General features: G+C 37.1%; 1 protein-coding gene and 1 long non-coding RNA gene across 3 annotated transcripts in view; one reads left to right on the top strand and one right to left on the bottom strand.

Annotated features, from left to right (window-relative positions):
• Nucleotides 1-235: 235 nt before the first annotated feature.
• The window catches only part of LOC120535282, a 40,419-nt gene continuing 24,284 nt past the window's right edge, over nucleotides 236-16,370 (top strand). For both annotated transcript variants that reach the window (XR_005634879.1, XR_005634880.1), the window contains exon 1: nucleotides 236-277. This is a non-coding gene — a long non-coding RNA (uncharacterized LOC120535282). The remainder of the gene's footprint in view (nucleotides 278-16,370) is intronic.
• Nucleotides 4,998-16,370, bottom strand: part of LOC120535275 (espin-like protein) — a 128,128-nt gene continuing 116,755 nt past the window's right edge. The window contains exon 10 of the mRNA XM_039763007.1: nucleotides 4,998-8,380. Coding sequence (XP_039618941.1) covers nucleotides 6,755-8,380 — 1,626 coding nt within the window. The 3' untranslated portion in view covers nucleotides 4,998-6,754. The remainder of the gene's footprint in view (nucleotides 8,381-16,370) is intronic.

Genomic DNA, 16,370 nt, shown 5'->3' with positions numbered 1-16,370 from the left:
ATCCCCTGCAGTACAATTCTTGGTGTTGATTGAGATTAACCAAGTGCTGTCATGTTCTTTCCTGTGGCACTTTGGCTCTTTTGTTATTGAATTCAGCTTTGAAGGACTGTTTTGAGAGGATGACCACATGGGTGGCCAGTGTGGGTCACATGAAGTACTACAAGTGGTATAATGACATCACCATACCCCTCTGAATAAGAACAGCAGCAAAGTTCTTTTCCTTTAAACTCGTCAGGCTAGGTTGCACATTCTTCTTCTACATCACTCCTAAATAAAGGTGAGTTTAGGTGAACTTTACATCTTACTAATTAAGTAAACTAAAATATATGGAAAGGGGAAAAAAGAATGAAATGATTTATAAATGCTTATATGGAACTCTAAATTAGAAGAACTTCACTAAGATTGTAAGAAAGAGGTACAGCATCATTTTTCACACCCAGTTTAAACATTTTATAACAAGAAATGACTTAAACAAATCAAAAATATTTAAAACCTTAACACTCATAAGAGAGCAAAATCCAGATTATATTTTGAAGAGATAATTTGCCACATTTACTAATAAAACAAAACTGAAAAAAAAGCAAACACAACTTGACAATGTAACAGTTATAGAGGCAGAGTATATGAATGAAAAATAAAATATTGTCAAAGAGTAATGCCATGTTATGAATTTAGCAATGATATACATATTTAATAATCTGATATTAATGTATGCCATACTAAAATATGACACTGAATAGAACAAATATGACATATAAAGTGGAATGACTAATGTGCACTGAGAAATGCATGTGACGGCAAATGCGCAGAGGAAAAACTCACAACTACAAATGCTTACTTCTAGTAAACCCTGCTTGGTAATATTTTCTCCATTACATATACATAAATACATTTTCAGTTATGATGTACATGCATCTTATTTGCACTGAAAAGATAGTTTTTTTTTAATGCAAAGATTTTTTTTTTTTACAAAAATTCTATAAATGAAATAAAGAACATGTGGGAAAACTGGTAAAACAAAACATATAATGCAAAGGGAAACACTATCCACAAATAGAGAGAAAACACAAAATCACATCAATCAAAAAGTGACCAAGCTGTGTAATTCAAGTGTTGCATCAAGTTCAGTGCCTTGCAAAAAGCTTAAAAGTGGCTCATCTACAAACAAATATGTTGCTATGAACTGTTGCAGGCAGCTATCAAGCTCGGCATGACTCAATTTGGACACTTCTAGCTCTGGAGGTGAACTATCCACAAACTCTTTAGAATCAGCACACACATTATCACAAAGTTCTAAACTTAACACTTACGGTTTTTTAATACCATAGAATGCAATTTTCTAAGCCTGCTTAATCCTGATCAGGGTTACAGGCAGCTTTTTCATGGGCAGGCAAACATATTTCTCGGTTTTGCAAGTGTCCAGTACATTGAAAATCTGAGCACTTTTTTCATTGAAACTGCATGACACAAAAAGAGCAACCCTATAGCTGTGTATCATTTACTGTTGAGCACATTTTTCCTGCGCATATTTCTCACTGAGTGCTTTTGTCAAATAAGCTTTTGTTTGTATAGGTATGCCAAAATATAAACACACAAGCAACACATTTCTTTGGCAACTGTATAGTTGATCACATATTAAATTCTTGTTTGTGAGTAATTGTCAATTGAGTCTTCATGTAAAGGATGTAGGAGGCCAGAACATACTCTACTAATACTGGGTACAAGACAGAACTTGAAACTTAATAGAATCCCAGTAACCCTTATGACAAGGTAATATGCTTACCCATATTACTCATTCTTGGTCTATTTAGTGATGCCATATTGGGAGGTATCTCGGCTACCCAGAGAAAATTTGAGTCCGTTCACACTCCATATAGACACTGGTAGGGGTGTGAATTAAATCTGGATCTATGAAAATAACTATAGCTGCTGACATTGACCAGTGGATGTAAAGTACAATTAAAAAAAAATAATTTCCAAGTAGGACTGATTATAGACTTAACCAATTTAGAATTATGTATAAAAATGCTGGTCAAGTCTTGATGCCTACAAATGGGGTTATTTGGCTAGAACAGAAGACCTTGTCACTATGACTCAGGTCATTGTTGAGGTGTGTTTGTAAGACTCTCGGAAGTTAAAGAGAGCTTAGCTTCCCGATTGTTCATGGGCAGCAGTATGTGAATAAATGTCAGAATGGAACTCAAAGATTATTTTGTATTAAACCTTGTAGACATAGATGGTAACATGAATAATCCTTTCCTACAACCGGATAAGTGTATATACTGTATGTTGAACATCAAAAAAAATATGTAGGCGTGTGTGTTCTTTTCCAAAATGTAAAAGTTTAAGCTGAATGACGCAGGATATACTTTCCTGGCAGTGCACCAACAAAAGCACATGGAATAAATCTTGCCAACAAAAGAGCAAGATGACAAATATGAGCCAGAAAAATGCCCACAGGGACAAATGCATGCAGCTAATGGATTTCTTTTGCCATCTCAGACAGTTAACAGCGGAGAAAAGATTAGGAACTTTGTGGGCACTTAAAAAATGACAAATCTCTTGCATATTAAAATGGTATTAGCTTTAAGTTATGGGCCTTATGATGACATTTATTCTGCTTTTGAAGAGCTTATTAATAGTTTTAAAGGCAGGGCCAGCTCAAGAATAAATGGCACCTCTTAAGATCATAGCGCATTCAGATTATAATATGACATTATGACATTGAATAGCAGGGGGTTGGAGTGAGAATACATGAAGAAGTTGTATTTCCTTGTAGATCAAAGTGCATAAATAAAATGAAAGAGCCATGCAGCCCCCCTAAGTTATGCACACCCTAGGCTAGAGCCTACTCTGCCATAGCCTAGAGTTTGCCACATGTAAATGTAATTTATATGTTATATCACAAAAGAAAACCTGTTACTCTATGAATGATTTAAAGGTAATATCTTTGTGTGTTGCCTTATTTGTGGTCTTTGTGTAATAAGTGAGCTTAACCCTTCAAGAATATTGCACAGACAAAAGGAAAGAGGAAATATGTTTTAAGTCGGTGTATTAACATCTGTACAGCAATGCTTTTGTGTGTGAACTGTGTGTAACAAGTGAGCCTACCCATTAAAATTGTTTCCCAGAGTACTGTATGATTTTAAGCAAATAAATTTGTCTAATCTATTTGAGTAGCAGACTGTTAACAAGTACTTTGAAGGATAAAGAGGTGCCCCTGTGTGCACAATTAATCATTACTACATATGCTATTTATTAAAACAAAAAAAAAGTTTACGTTTGAAAAGTATACACCAATGGATTATGTTAGTATCTACTGAAAACATTAGAAATTTTACTTATAATCTCACATGTTCTTGTTTGGCCATACTGTCCATCCCTTTTAAGATATGACCAGCTTAACTGCTGCCTGTAACTGTTAATACCGACATATGGACAAGGTGCCACTTTTATTTTAGACTTATGGAGGGTGGGTGTGTGGTGCTTCTTCTTCAATAGTGTTTCTCCTTGTGTTGTATGTTTTGTTATGTTATATAAACATTTCATTTATATTATTAAAAAAAGAATCTTTCTGGTAAATAAACCCAAATAGTGAGGTCCTAGCTGGGCGCATTTTTTTTATTGCACCCTTTTTCTTGTGAGCACTTACTTTTTCTCAGCACACATTTCAAAGTGCAATTTTGTCCTACTACCTTTTGTCCTGCCACCTTCCTGGCACATTTTATGTGTAGTCATCCCCATAACAGCTTATTTTACTGAGTGATAGCATTCATTTTTAGTTTATATGTTGAAGCTTTTCTTTTTGGCCAAATGGAGCATCTTCCATAAAGACAAAGCCCATATCCGTCAGTCACATGTAGTGACAAAGTTATTGGGTAAAAGGACAACTTTTTGTCAATGCAATAGACCATTTACATATGAAACCTTTGAAACAATACTTCAGAATTGCTTTCGCATCTTTAAAAACAATTCATAGATTAGATTATCTTTTTTTGTTCAAAAATGGTGCCACTTTTGTTGTGAGAATTTTACATCCTGGTAGACTGTGAGCAATGGCACACGGAACCTGGGATGGTGGTAAATATATTCTCCCAACACCTTGTTCAATTACTTCATAGTGTACTGGTGTCCCAATATTTTGTCCACTACCCCCTGTACATATATATACAGTTATAAACATACATGAATATTCATTATAATTGTATATACAGTAACAGGATATTTTATTATATTTTTAATACAAATGTTTCTTTTAAGTGCTTTTGAGGATAATAAAGGATATTTTATGTGTATTGGTAAATCAAAATGGCAAATGTGTCCTAATGCATTCCATTACTAGGAACACTGCAATATATCATTTAATTATATGTAGCAGTTGGCAATAAAAGTAAACTACAGTTATGAACACAGTATCAATGTGCCCTTTTTTCAGGGATCACACATAACATAGCTCAAAGTCCTCATGTTAATACTTTTTTTCTGGAAAATTCAAGATAAATCATATTGTGCGATCAAGCAATTAAGTCTCAACTATTTAAACCCTCTGTTGAGAACAACTGGCAAGAAAGAGTGTTCTAATAGCTCATTTGTAGCCAAAGAAAATTGCTGGGAAATGGAGGTGGCACAAGCAGCTGCCATTTATGTAATCTGCTAACATACTGCAGTCTGGAAACTAAAAGAACAAAACGCGAACTTACATTAACAAGCAAAAAGTAGAATTCTTTCCCCAAACTATCGCTATTGTTAATGGTTTTTAGAATTTATTGAATGCCTGGATAACAGGATGCTGTGTGCTGCCATCTTGTATAAGCAGGGAATGATGACACAACAAATCAATACTTCTGTGTCATGTGACTAGCAACAGGCATAACAATCATAAATAATATGGCCTTTGTCATGAAAAACAAGCACAAAATGATGGCGTCTAGAAAACAAAATGGCATTGTGTTGACATACCCTAAAACAATGATTAAAAAAAAAGTTAAACAATGAAGGGTATATTTGAAAAAAAATATTTAAAAATTTAATGAAATACTTCTGATGATGCAAACATGAGGCTTTATCATACTTCTCTTCAGTTCCCATTTTCCAAGATCCCTTCCCTCACTCTATCATCACTCGTGAAAAGGCAAACCCTTTAAAGCAGTGGTTCTCAACCATTATTCTGTCAAGGTCCTCCAGTGTACACCAGGGATATGTGAGGGCTCCTCTATGCAGGCAATGATATTTACTGACTTGTACTTCTGCTGCAGTCTTCACAAAGATGCTTGTTTTTGAACTTTCATTTACTTACAAAAGCATATTTGCAGCTCACCAGAGCCCTCACTAGGAAAAATGATTTCAGAAGATGAGATGAGATGAGATTTTCACAACTAGTTTTGTTGCACTGCCTGTGTTTTTAAAGTATAACACAAAACTAATAGGCCATTTCAAAAATGGTCTGTATTCTGTATTGTATGAAAATTATTTTTACTACTGCATGAATTTCTTAACCATAACATGAAATGAGTTGTCATTTTTTAAGGATAATGACCAGTAATTACCAAAATATAGAATTTACTACTGCAGGCATTTGTGATAACAGCAAAAGCAGGTCACTCATCACTGGCCTTAACTATTACTTTTAAAATAAAGCATAACATGATCAAGCATCTGAAAATTATAAAATATAATAAAGTAAGCTTTAAACTGCAGAATTAGTCACTGCAGTCATTTCTTCATAAATTAATTACAGAAGCTACTTTGTTATCATTTGCATGTCCATTAGCGATAGCCACATTTAACATGAGTGGAAATGCAAATGTGTTTTCTCTCCACATACAACACTCATGTCAGCAGAAAAGACAAAAGCATTGTGTGGAACGGTGACAGCAGTCAGGTAAGAAGTGGAAAGGTGGCAAGTCTTGACAATTAAAAACTGAATGCTATGGAAGTGGCTGTGGTAGCGTGTGTGAAGCTGACCTCCCATCTTCTTCATGAGACTGTCAAATCATTCCTGATTCTTCACAGCAGTGAGGCATGTCACATTCTTTTCAGTTTTTCTAGTTCAGTGATAACAAGCAGCCCATTCCCATTCTAAATAAACTGAGCTGTTGATGAATGGGAATTTCTGTGAATAGATTGTAAGTAGTCCATCTGATCTGTATGTGAATCTGATGTGATCGCACAAGATGGATTTTAATGACAGATGTAAATGTAATCCAGCTAAACTATATATGGATATAATCTGAATATATGAAATGGATTTTAAAGGGAGTCTTTGAGAAAACTAAGTCATTACGAAAGGTATGTAACATATTTTGAAAACTGTCAAAGCAGGTTGGATATATTTTTTTTGTACTTTGGTGCTATTTTATCAATATTCTCAGTCACATCCCTGGAGGTTTAGTTGGGGCTGTGGCCCCCGGTTGAGAACATCTGCCTTAAAGAAACATGCGTTCACCTACTTTCAATTAGACTCGCACCACCCCCTAACCCCCAAAGTCCAGAAAGTTTTCAAGACAACCCCAGGTAGATCTTAATTAACAGTAGAGATGTCTACAATATTTAATTGGTATGTCTAATAGCTAACAGAAGCAAAAATAAAAACAAACACATTATGTGGCAAGTTGTAATACATTACTAGAGAGAAGGTTGTTTGTGTCTAGGTAGGTTCCCTTTGTAGCAACTGTGTAAAAATAAGATCCTTGATACTGAATGGTTTACAACTCAGCTCATTATTTGTCTGTGGACAAAACTGGCTTATTAAACACTACTCAAAGTCAAAGATCTCTGCCTCTTTCTCCTTCCAGAAAGCAAAACTGCGGTCAATGTACTTGCAGATCTCATCATTGCTGAAGCTGCTGAGGTCTGTGCCACCACTCCTCACCAAACCTTCTTCTTCCTCAGGAGTGGCAGTTTGAACGATGACTTTGGGCACTGACCTTGCCACAGGAGAGCCTTGCTTGGTGTCCCCTGCTGCAGAAAGCTGATTTTGCTCATTTCCAAAGAATTTTTGTTTGATATCCTCAAAACCATCTTTCCATTCCCTGTTACCAGCTTCAATGTCCTCAGTGACTGCTCTATGAAAACTGCGGACTGTCTCCCAGGTGAACTTCCCCAAGTGATCAAACACTTCAAAACAGAGTAAGTGCCTCATTTTCCTTTCATCGGGTGGCAGATCCAGCTCAAGAATGTGGAAATATCCCAACATAAAAAGATCAAGGGTCAATTGGTTGTATTCAATTGGAGCCCCATTCACTCGAGGTAAAAACTGCTCAGGAGAGTATGTGATTTGTTGACGGTTAAGCCGGCGTATCTGCCTAGAAGGGACATGGGAGATGATGTTTCTCCAGTTTCCAATCATTTTATTGATGGCGCTTCTCTGCTGCAAAAAGTGACTTAGCTTTTCATTATCTAGATTCTTTTTCACTTGGGTCTCATGTCCTGATTCCACTTCTTCTTTCTTTTGGACTGGCTGTGGTTTTGTCTCCTCTGGACAGCTCTTCTTTCTTTGCAAGTCCTTCATCTTAAGAGACATTGAGTAGGTAGACTTTTTCCAGTGTCCAAGAAACAGGACAACAATTCGCTCTTTCCTAAGGCTAGTTGACTCCTGAACCGGTGATAGACTTTCTTCAGGAAGTGCTTCTTCTGAACTAATACCTGAGTCACTGGCATCATCTAGCTGTGCTGGGTGAGACAGATCTTCATCACAAACTCCTAGAGGTTGCTCTTCTGTACCCCTCACATGAGATCTGTTTGTAGCATCTGTTCCTCTTGTATAGATGTGGGCTACAGGTTTGTATTCCTCTGCTATCTTTTCATCAAGGCTATCAAATGGTGCAGCTACATCATTTGTGGTTAACTGTGTTTCAAAGTTAGATCTGAGATTTCGAACTGATACCCCAAATTGCTGAAGCTCATGTTCTACCTTTTCCCTTGTCCCATAAACAGAATTTGACTTCTCATATCTTAGAGAAAAAACATGCATCAAGTCATTGCTGGGCATCCTTGAAACCTCTCTTTTTTGTGTCTCTCTATGGTCTTTGTCATTGACATTTGCAAGAAGCAATGACATACTCTTTACAATACCTGATATTCGGTTGCACCAGACAGGTAAAGAGACATGTCCTTCCTTCCCAGCATTTTGCTGTATGAATTGTGTGTTGACCGTGATGTTAACAATTGGAGCAGGCAGGATGGTTCTCAATTCTTCAGCTAAACGGGTGAGCTCAGACTCATACTCCTGACATTTCTTCTTCATTTGTACATTTTCAATCTGCTGTTCTAAATAAATTAAGTCATCTTCAGTCAGAAGCTCACCAAATGGACCAAGAATTGCATTATGGGCTTGAGAATATGTCCATCCTTCTTCTTCCACGTATTTATTTCCATTTTTCTGCAAGATAAATAATAATGTGTGTATAAATCAATGCAATTAATACAGCTATAAAAGCTATAGAAATTAACATAAAACAGAAGAATAATTTTGCCTTCAATGTGTACAGGTGAGGTTTGAAGGACACCAAGATTGCACTTTGCTTTGTGCTCTGCACTGTGAGGTAACATATTGTTGTATCTACAGCTCTCATTTTATTCACATTTTCTAACATTTATTACATAAAATTTACTCTTGATTATTGTGTCTTTACCATTTTTAAAGGAGTAGCTGGCATCCACCTTATATATTCCATTTAAATGGATGAATACTGGCCTAAAGTCATGTCTCCTACTTTCTGTTTGCTTAGACTGAAAATATCAATTTTCTTTGCACATAGCTCACACTTTAATTCTGAAAGTAGTTAAGTAGGTTTTTTCTGGGCATTATTTTGTAACCTTAACTTGGAATATGTTCCAAGATGAGCCCAGATTCACACAACTTACTTTACTAAGGCAAGCTACAGTTTATTTTATTTAAAGTAGGATCAGAAAGCCAATGTCAAGCCCCTATTAAACCTTCTAAATTTCACCCACCTCACAAAAAAAAATGAGTTAATGCATAAATCTGTAAAGATATATTGAAGACAGAAAGAAATAAAAGAAAAAGAAAATACAAACATTCATGCATTTATAGAGCTAAAAATATATTCCCTTCTGTGTTGCTTCCCCCTCGACAAGCACATATATGCATATGCATAAAAATCAACTAACAAAACTTAATACAGTAATAAGTCTATATTCCAGAGATCAAATGCAGTCCAAAAGCAGTGATAAGCTGAAAATGGTGTTGTAAAAGTTCCAAATAAGGAGATTATGAAATTAACAGTTCTGGAAACAAGTGAACAGTTTGATCATACCAGTAGGTCTGAGTGGCATGCCAGTTTTCCAATCTGGACTCACTCTGCTGAAAGATATAAAGGTAACTTTCACTCTTCTCAGTTGCACAGCTATTTGAAACTGCAGATCCTCAGTGCAGGACAATTCCACCTTGGTCCTCGGTACTCAAAATCCAAACATTCTGCTTCCTGTACCTGCTTCAAAGCACCACCTTTTTACCATATCCACCTGTCAATCCAGATGTACATTGAGTCCCCCAAAGCACTCTGGGGTCAAGACTTAAAGGGACCAAAAACCCATTAAATGGACTTTGATCATCTAAAAGTCCAATCAGGAAGATTTTCTCCTCTCACCCTTCTAACAAAATGCACATCTAGATAGAATGCCATATAAACTAACATTCTATGAGGTTTTTAGTTTTTTTTAGTACAGTGTCCACTAGGACTTATAAATCTTTACACAACTGATAATTACAAGCTTCAAATGCCATCATGTGGTAATATATGAAATATATTTTATACCACAGAGTAAAACAGAGAAATGGACAGATGTGAAGCTTTTCTTCATTTACTTATAATATATAAACTGCTCAAAAAAATTAAAGGAACACTTTGAAAACACATCAGATCTCAATGGGAAAAAGAAATCCTCCTGGATGTCTATACTGATATAGACTGGGTAATGTGTTAGGAAGGAAAGGATGCCACATCGTTTGATGGAAATGAAAATGATGAACCTACAGAGCCTTGAATTCAAAGACGCTCCAAAAATCAGAGTGAAAAAATTATGTGGCAGGCTAGTCCATTTTGCCAAAATTTAATTGCAGCAACTCAAAATTGTACGCAGCACTTTTTATGGCCTCTGTGTTCTTGTATACATGCCTGACAACATCGGTGCATGCTTCTAATGAGATGACAGATGGTGTTGTGGGGGATCTTCTCCCAGATCTGGACCAGGGCATCACTGAGCTCCTGGACAGTCTGAGGTGCAACCTGGTGGCATTGGATGGATCAAAACATAATGTCCCAGAGGTAGGTAGATTTAGGTCAGGAAAGTGTGGTGGCCAGTTAATGGTATCAATTCCTTCATCCTCCAGGAACTGCCTGCATACTCTCACCACATGAGGCTAGGAATTGTCGCGCACCAGGAGCCACTGTACCAGCATAGGGTCTGACAATGGGTCCAAGGATTTCATCCTGATACCTAATGGCAGCCAAGGTGCCTTTGTCAAGCCTGTAGCGGTCTGTGTGACCCTCTATGGATATGCCTCCCCAGACAATCATTAACCCACCACCAAACTGCTCATACTGAATGATGTTACAGGCAGCATAATGTTCTCCATGGCTTCTCCAGACCCTTTCACTTCTGTCACGTGCTCAGAGTGAACCTGCTCTCATCTGTAAAAAGCACAGGGCACCAGTGGTGCATCTGCCAATTCTGGTACACTATGGCGAATGCCAATCGAGCTGCATGCTGCTGGGCAGTGAGCTCAGGGCCCATTAGAGGACATGGGGCCCTTGGGTCACCCTCATGAAGTCTTTCTGGTTGTTTGGTCAGAGACATTCACACCAGTGGCCTGCTGGAGGTCATTTTGTAGGGCTCTGGCAGTGCTCATCCTGTTCCTCCTTGCCCAAAGGAGCAGATACTGGTCCTGCTGATGGGTTATGGAACTTCTGTGGCCCTCTCCAGCTCTCCTAGAGTAACTGCTTGTCTCCTTGAATCTCCTCCATGCCCTTGAGACTGTGCAGGGAGACACAGCAAACCTTCTGGCAATGACACGTATTGATGTGCCATCCTGGAGAAGTTGGACTACCTGTGCAACCTCTGTAGGGTCCAGGTATCACCTCATGCTACCAGTAGTGACACTGACTGTAGCCAAATGCAAAACTAGTGAAGAAACAGTCAGAAAAGATGAGGAGGGAAAAATGTCAGTGGCCTCCACCTGTTAAACCATTCCTGTTTTGGGGGTCATCTCATTGTTGCCCCTCTAGTGCATCTGTTGTTAATTTCATTAACACCACAGCAGCTGAAACTGATTAATAACACCCTCTGCTACTTAACTGACCAGATTAATATCCCATAAGTTTCATTGACTTTATGCTATACTCTGATTAAAAAGTGTTCCTTTAATTCTTTTGAGCAGTATACATAGTGACATTGAGAAACCTCTATATTTGTATTTTTTGTACGTATTCACTCTTCAGGAAGTTGATAACCTCCCAGTAGTGTTGGCGACTGTTATTTGGAAGTTCTAGAGACAGTAGTGCTGCTTAGATTAAAACCAAATTGCTAAGACCCGATAACATTTATCATGGAATGCTTAAGGAGCTTAGTTAGCACATATACAAATCCTTGATGTACATGTACAAGTATTGCACACAGGGAAAATTTCTACAAACTGGAAGTTAGCAATTGCTGCCCGAATTATATAAAAGGGGAGATCAGGCTCATTAATAAACATGAATCATGGGTAAAATAATGGAAGCAATTATTATGAAAAAGATCAAGCCTCACATGCCAAGAACAGACGTATTAGTGAGCCGTTATCATTGATTTAGATGGGGTGTTTTATTAATACCATAGGCTGGAACTCTATGAAAAAGTAACAAACTACATGATCAGAAAGGTGAATGTTATTTTATGTGTCTTGGTTTTCAGAAGGCTTTCATAAGGAGAGCCTTGTGATCAAAGTAATAGAAATCGGAGTTCAAGTTGCAGCTTGTACATGGGTGTAAAATTGGCTTTAGCACTGAAAGTAAAGGGTTATGGAGCAAGGAAGTTTATCAAAATTTGCCAATACTAAAAGTGATGACCCTCGGGGATCGATACTGGGTCTACACCTTTTTTTAATATATATATATATATATATATATATGTATATATAAATGTCTCGATAAATATACTGTATAAATGACAAGTTAAGTTTGCAGATGATACTAAACTAGGTGGAAAGGTAGATAATACCACAGAGGACTCAGACAGAGTTCACTAATGTAAATAAATCTAGAATTTTACACATACAAAATTTAACTGTTACATTTGGTTTCCACAATATGAAGTTTAAACCTGGAAGGTACCTAGTTTCTTGAAGGACCTAAGAGTCATTTTGAATTAATCATTTTCTACATCTGAAAACATGGCACAATAACTGATTAAAAAAGCTAATAGGATATTAAAGTGTATTGGCCGATTTACAGAGAAGAAATCAAGGGCAGCTACACTTAAGCTATATAACATACTAGTGAGGCTTCAGCTGGACTACTGTGTTCAGTTTTCGTCTCTGTATTACTAAAAAAAAGTCATAACGACACTAGAGAAAGTCCAGAGAACATGAATTGGGCTAGTTTCTTGACTGTAAAGCATGGAAGCCATGAGGAAAGCTGTGAGTAAAGAGAGAAGGTGTCAAACCTTTACAGTTTAAGCAAACAGAGATTAAGGGTGACATAATTACTGTTTAAAATAATTAAGGGAACTGGTATGGTGGATCTCTCCTGTTACTTGAAAATTAGATCTTCAGCAAGAACATGGGAAAACATGGGAAACAATTTCGCTTAAAGTTTTGAAAGGCTTTCTTCACATAGAAAACAACAGATACAGTGCCTGGTATAAATTACTGAGCAGTATTGCAGGCAGTAAGACATTGGAGAGCTCCAAACATGACTCGATGTTATTTAGGTGAATAGGATTGACAAGCTTTTGTTCTAAAAGACCAGGGGCCTCATGTATAAATGGTGCATACGCACAAAAATGTTGCATACGAACATTTCCACATTCAAATCGCAATGTATAAAACCTAAACTTGGCGTAAAGCCACGCACATTTCCACGGTAGTTCATATCCTCTTGTACGCAAGTTCTGTGCTCAGTTTTGCAGAGTGATGGCAACCAGCATGGTTGAGCAAAGCAAGTGGGGGGCAATGCCCCCAATATATACATAAAAAAATCAACACAGAACTACACACATAAGGATGTGTGACTATTACAATTATCGTAGTGCCAGTTGGGTATATATACAACTCACCCCAGCATTACAAGTGTAAGATGTTCAAAATACAGCTTGCTATCCTATAATATTGTGCCCCTTATTGTAAGAAAAAGATCAGAAACTTCTGGCTTTCTTAGACTTTCCTACATTACTGTGTTTCATAGGCCACCTTTTCAGTTTTGTCACTGGGTTTTTCTCCTGCCCATGTACATTTGTCTTGCCTACTAAGATTATCCACGTCATCTGATCAAAAATCAACAGTGTCAAGTGAATTAATCTGCAGTCTGGTCAGAATCTTATTTGCAGGCCCAGGAAGGTCTTTTACTTATTGAAAAAAATTAGATACAAGGCCCGTGCCTGTGCCTATACTTCTTAAAATGAATTTCAAAACAATATACCATTTCCTCCTTTACTGGGTTTGTATAAAGAAATCCCACTACAGCAAAGGTATAATTGTACTTGAAGAACATTATGGGAATGAGAATGAATTTAATTTATGGATCAAACTAGTAAGCTATTTTTTAAACTCTCTGAAAGGTCTCTTCTATGAATCTGAACATAAAACAACCAAACTTGCTGCTGCTAAGACCTCATTTCTAGCATTTTTTTCTGAGTGGCTAATTAGTGTAAGTTCCCCATCTAACTATTAATGTAAGTTAAAGCTAGTATAGTATAGTATAGTATAGTATAGTATAATGGGAATATCAAAGGTGACCACTATCTTAAAGATTTTAATTCCAGTGTGAAGATACACAGAGGCAAAAGTGGCTCTTTGGGAACTGAAAAACCATAACATTCGCTCAGTTAGTTGTACATTATACTGCTATCTAACTCTTTCAGCACAGCACAAGCTGTATTCCTGCCTTGTCTTTGCTATTGGTGGCACAATCAGACTCTGAACACACTACAGCACAGTTCTTGTTGAATGATTGGAAAGCGGCTCCTGTCTATTTCCCACAGAACAAGTGCAGCTCCCTTTCTAAACCCATGGTACATTTATATCATTTAGTGGCGCTGCACCTTTCCCATGTAATAAATTAGTTTAAATAACTTAGTTTAAACTGTAGGTTGATGACAATGATAATCTGTATATAATTTTAGTTTAGTCGAGTCCATCTTGTATATGCTTACATAATTTCCACCTCCATCTATGTCCAGAGAAGTGACTTTTTTTGTACTTTTATGGTTAGGTTACCTATACTGTATCAGCATGAGAAGGGAGCTAATTTTGTGCATGGCAGCATGCACCCTGTCACTGGCATCATATCGAGGATGCAAACAGTTGACAGACAAGTGAAGGAGGGAAATATAAAAAATATACATGCTGGTGTAACCGCTGTCAAGGTACAATAGACTATATGCACACTCTCTTCCGGATTCCGCGTCAGCCAGCTGATGCACTGATAACAAAAAGGACTAGTTATGGCGTTTTTCACCTGATCATTTTAAGATGTACGGCACATAAGTCACATTATTTAAACATTGTGCCAAACATCAGGAGCTAAAAAGGAGAAGGGCTTCAAACTACAAGTTTCAATTCAAGCTGCATCCATAATCACAAAGGTAAGATCCGGGCATGTTACCATGTTTGTCTACTAGCCAAGACTATTGTAGTGATAACGCTGATGTTATGTGCCTATGTCAATCATTGTTACAATTTTCCTAATATCTTTGTTAATCTCAGTTTCAAACAAGGACTCAGAGAAAGGACAGGTTATCATTAGAGCTCGATGCTACAGATGTTACAATAAAAAACTTGTGTCTACTATGACCTTACATGGGACAAATATGTGACTGCATTAGGCATCTTTAAAAAAAAAAAGAATTTCAATAATTAGTCATTAAACTTTATTCAGGGAGAGCTGAACATGTATGTCAGCTTAATACATAATAACATGAATCTGCTGGACATCTTACCTTGTAAAAAAGCGAATGTCTCTGTCTGACCCAGCAAAACGGTTTAATGCCAAACCACTGCTTCATTGTAAGGGTCTCAATTTGTTTACCATGCTGGAGAATCTCCTGAGATACATGTTTTCATCAAGTGCTAGTTTGATAACTGTTGGATCCAGAGCAGAAGCATAATTGTGGTCCTTGAAGATTTTATCATCCTCCTCCTCACTCAATGTGTCATCCTCTGTCAGTCGCTTTCTCCTCTCCCAAACTCCCAGTCTTGACAGTGGAAAGCAGGAATCACTCACTCCTTCAACAATTGCTGCCCTGTCTCAGACCATGGCTCACAAAAATCCTCTTTTTTAAAATACTGGCTACAAACTCAGGTATGGGGGCTAACCATAAAGCTCTCTCTCCAGAAAAACAAAGATCCATTTAGATCGGGTTTCCTCAATGGAGGGAAATGTATAAGAACTAAAAGGAAAACATAAAGGTACATAACAATGTTCAGCTGTAGAGCTATCTGTACGCTACAACTTACACTTCTTTTACTTGGACATTTTCAACATTATACAAAAGTCACATCAGCACTACCATGTGCATATAGTGATTTGAACCAATAAACAAATTTGTAGTCACACAGAATGTTTCTCTGTTTTAAGATAGAATGCTTTTCACTGTGAAATTTTGAATATTGAGTTGTCTCGACAAATTTCTGTAAAGAATTAAATGTGCCAAATTTCAACCAACCCACGCGGGGAGTTGTTTAATGTAAGCCAACAGACAGAGAGACAGACCAACATACAGTAACTATTGCTGTATTTTCTTCTTGTATTATATGCGATTGCACCAAAAACTTTTAGGGGCTAAAATATGAATGAAAAAAAAAATTACTGAAACACAAGCAAGTAAACAAATCTGATTTAGAGTAGCAAAACAAGAACAAAACATCAACTGCCAAAGTGTACATGACCAGCAAGCCCACTAGTAGATCACAGCCCAAGTTCTTTGAGGGATGTTATTGAGGAGGTGGAGCAAGAAACATATTGGATGGATTCTGGCATAACAAATTGCGTCAAGTGTCTGTTTAATTTTTAGATTTAATTTTCAGTTCTATGTTAATATTTGGTGTTCTGTTTCAAGATACTGTCAATTTGAAGAAAAGGAGAGGCTACAAATCAGTTTGTCAAACTGATAGTGCAGAAGCAAAATAAAAATTAGCAGTGACTGCTCTC

Source organism: Polypterus senegalus, chromosome 1, assembly GCF_016835505.1.
Source record: "Polypterus senegalus isolate Bchr_013 chromosome 1, ASM1683550v1, whole genome shotgun sequence".
NCBI lineage: Eukaryota > Metazoa > Chordata > Cladistia > Polypteriformes > Polypteridae > Polypterus > Polypterus senegalus.
The sequence above is the reverse complement of the archived record's forward strand: the minus strand, read 5'-3'. Positions and strand labels throughout refer to the sequence as shown.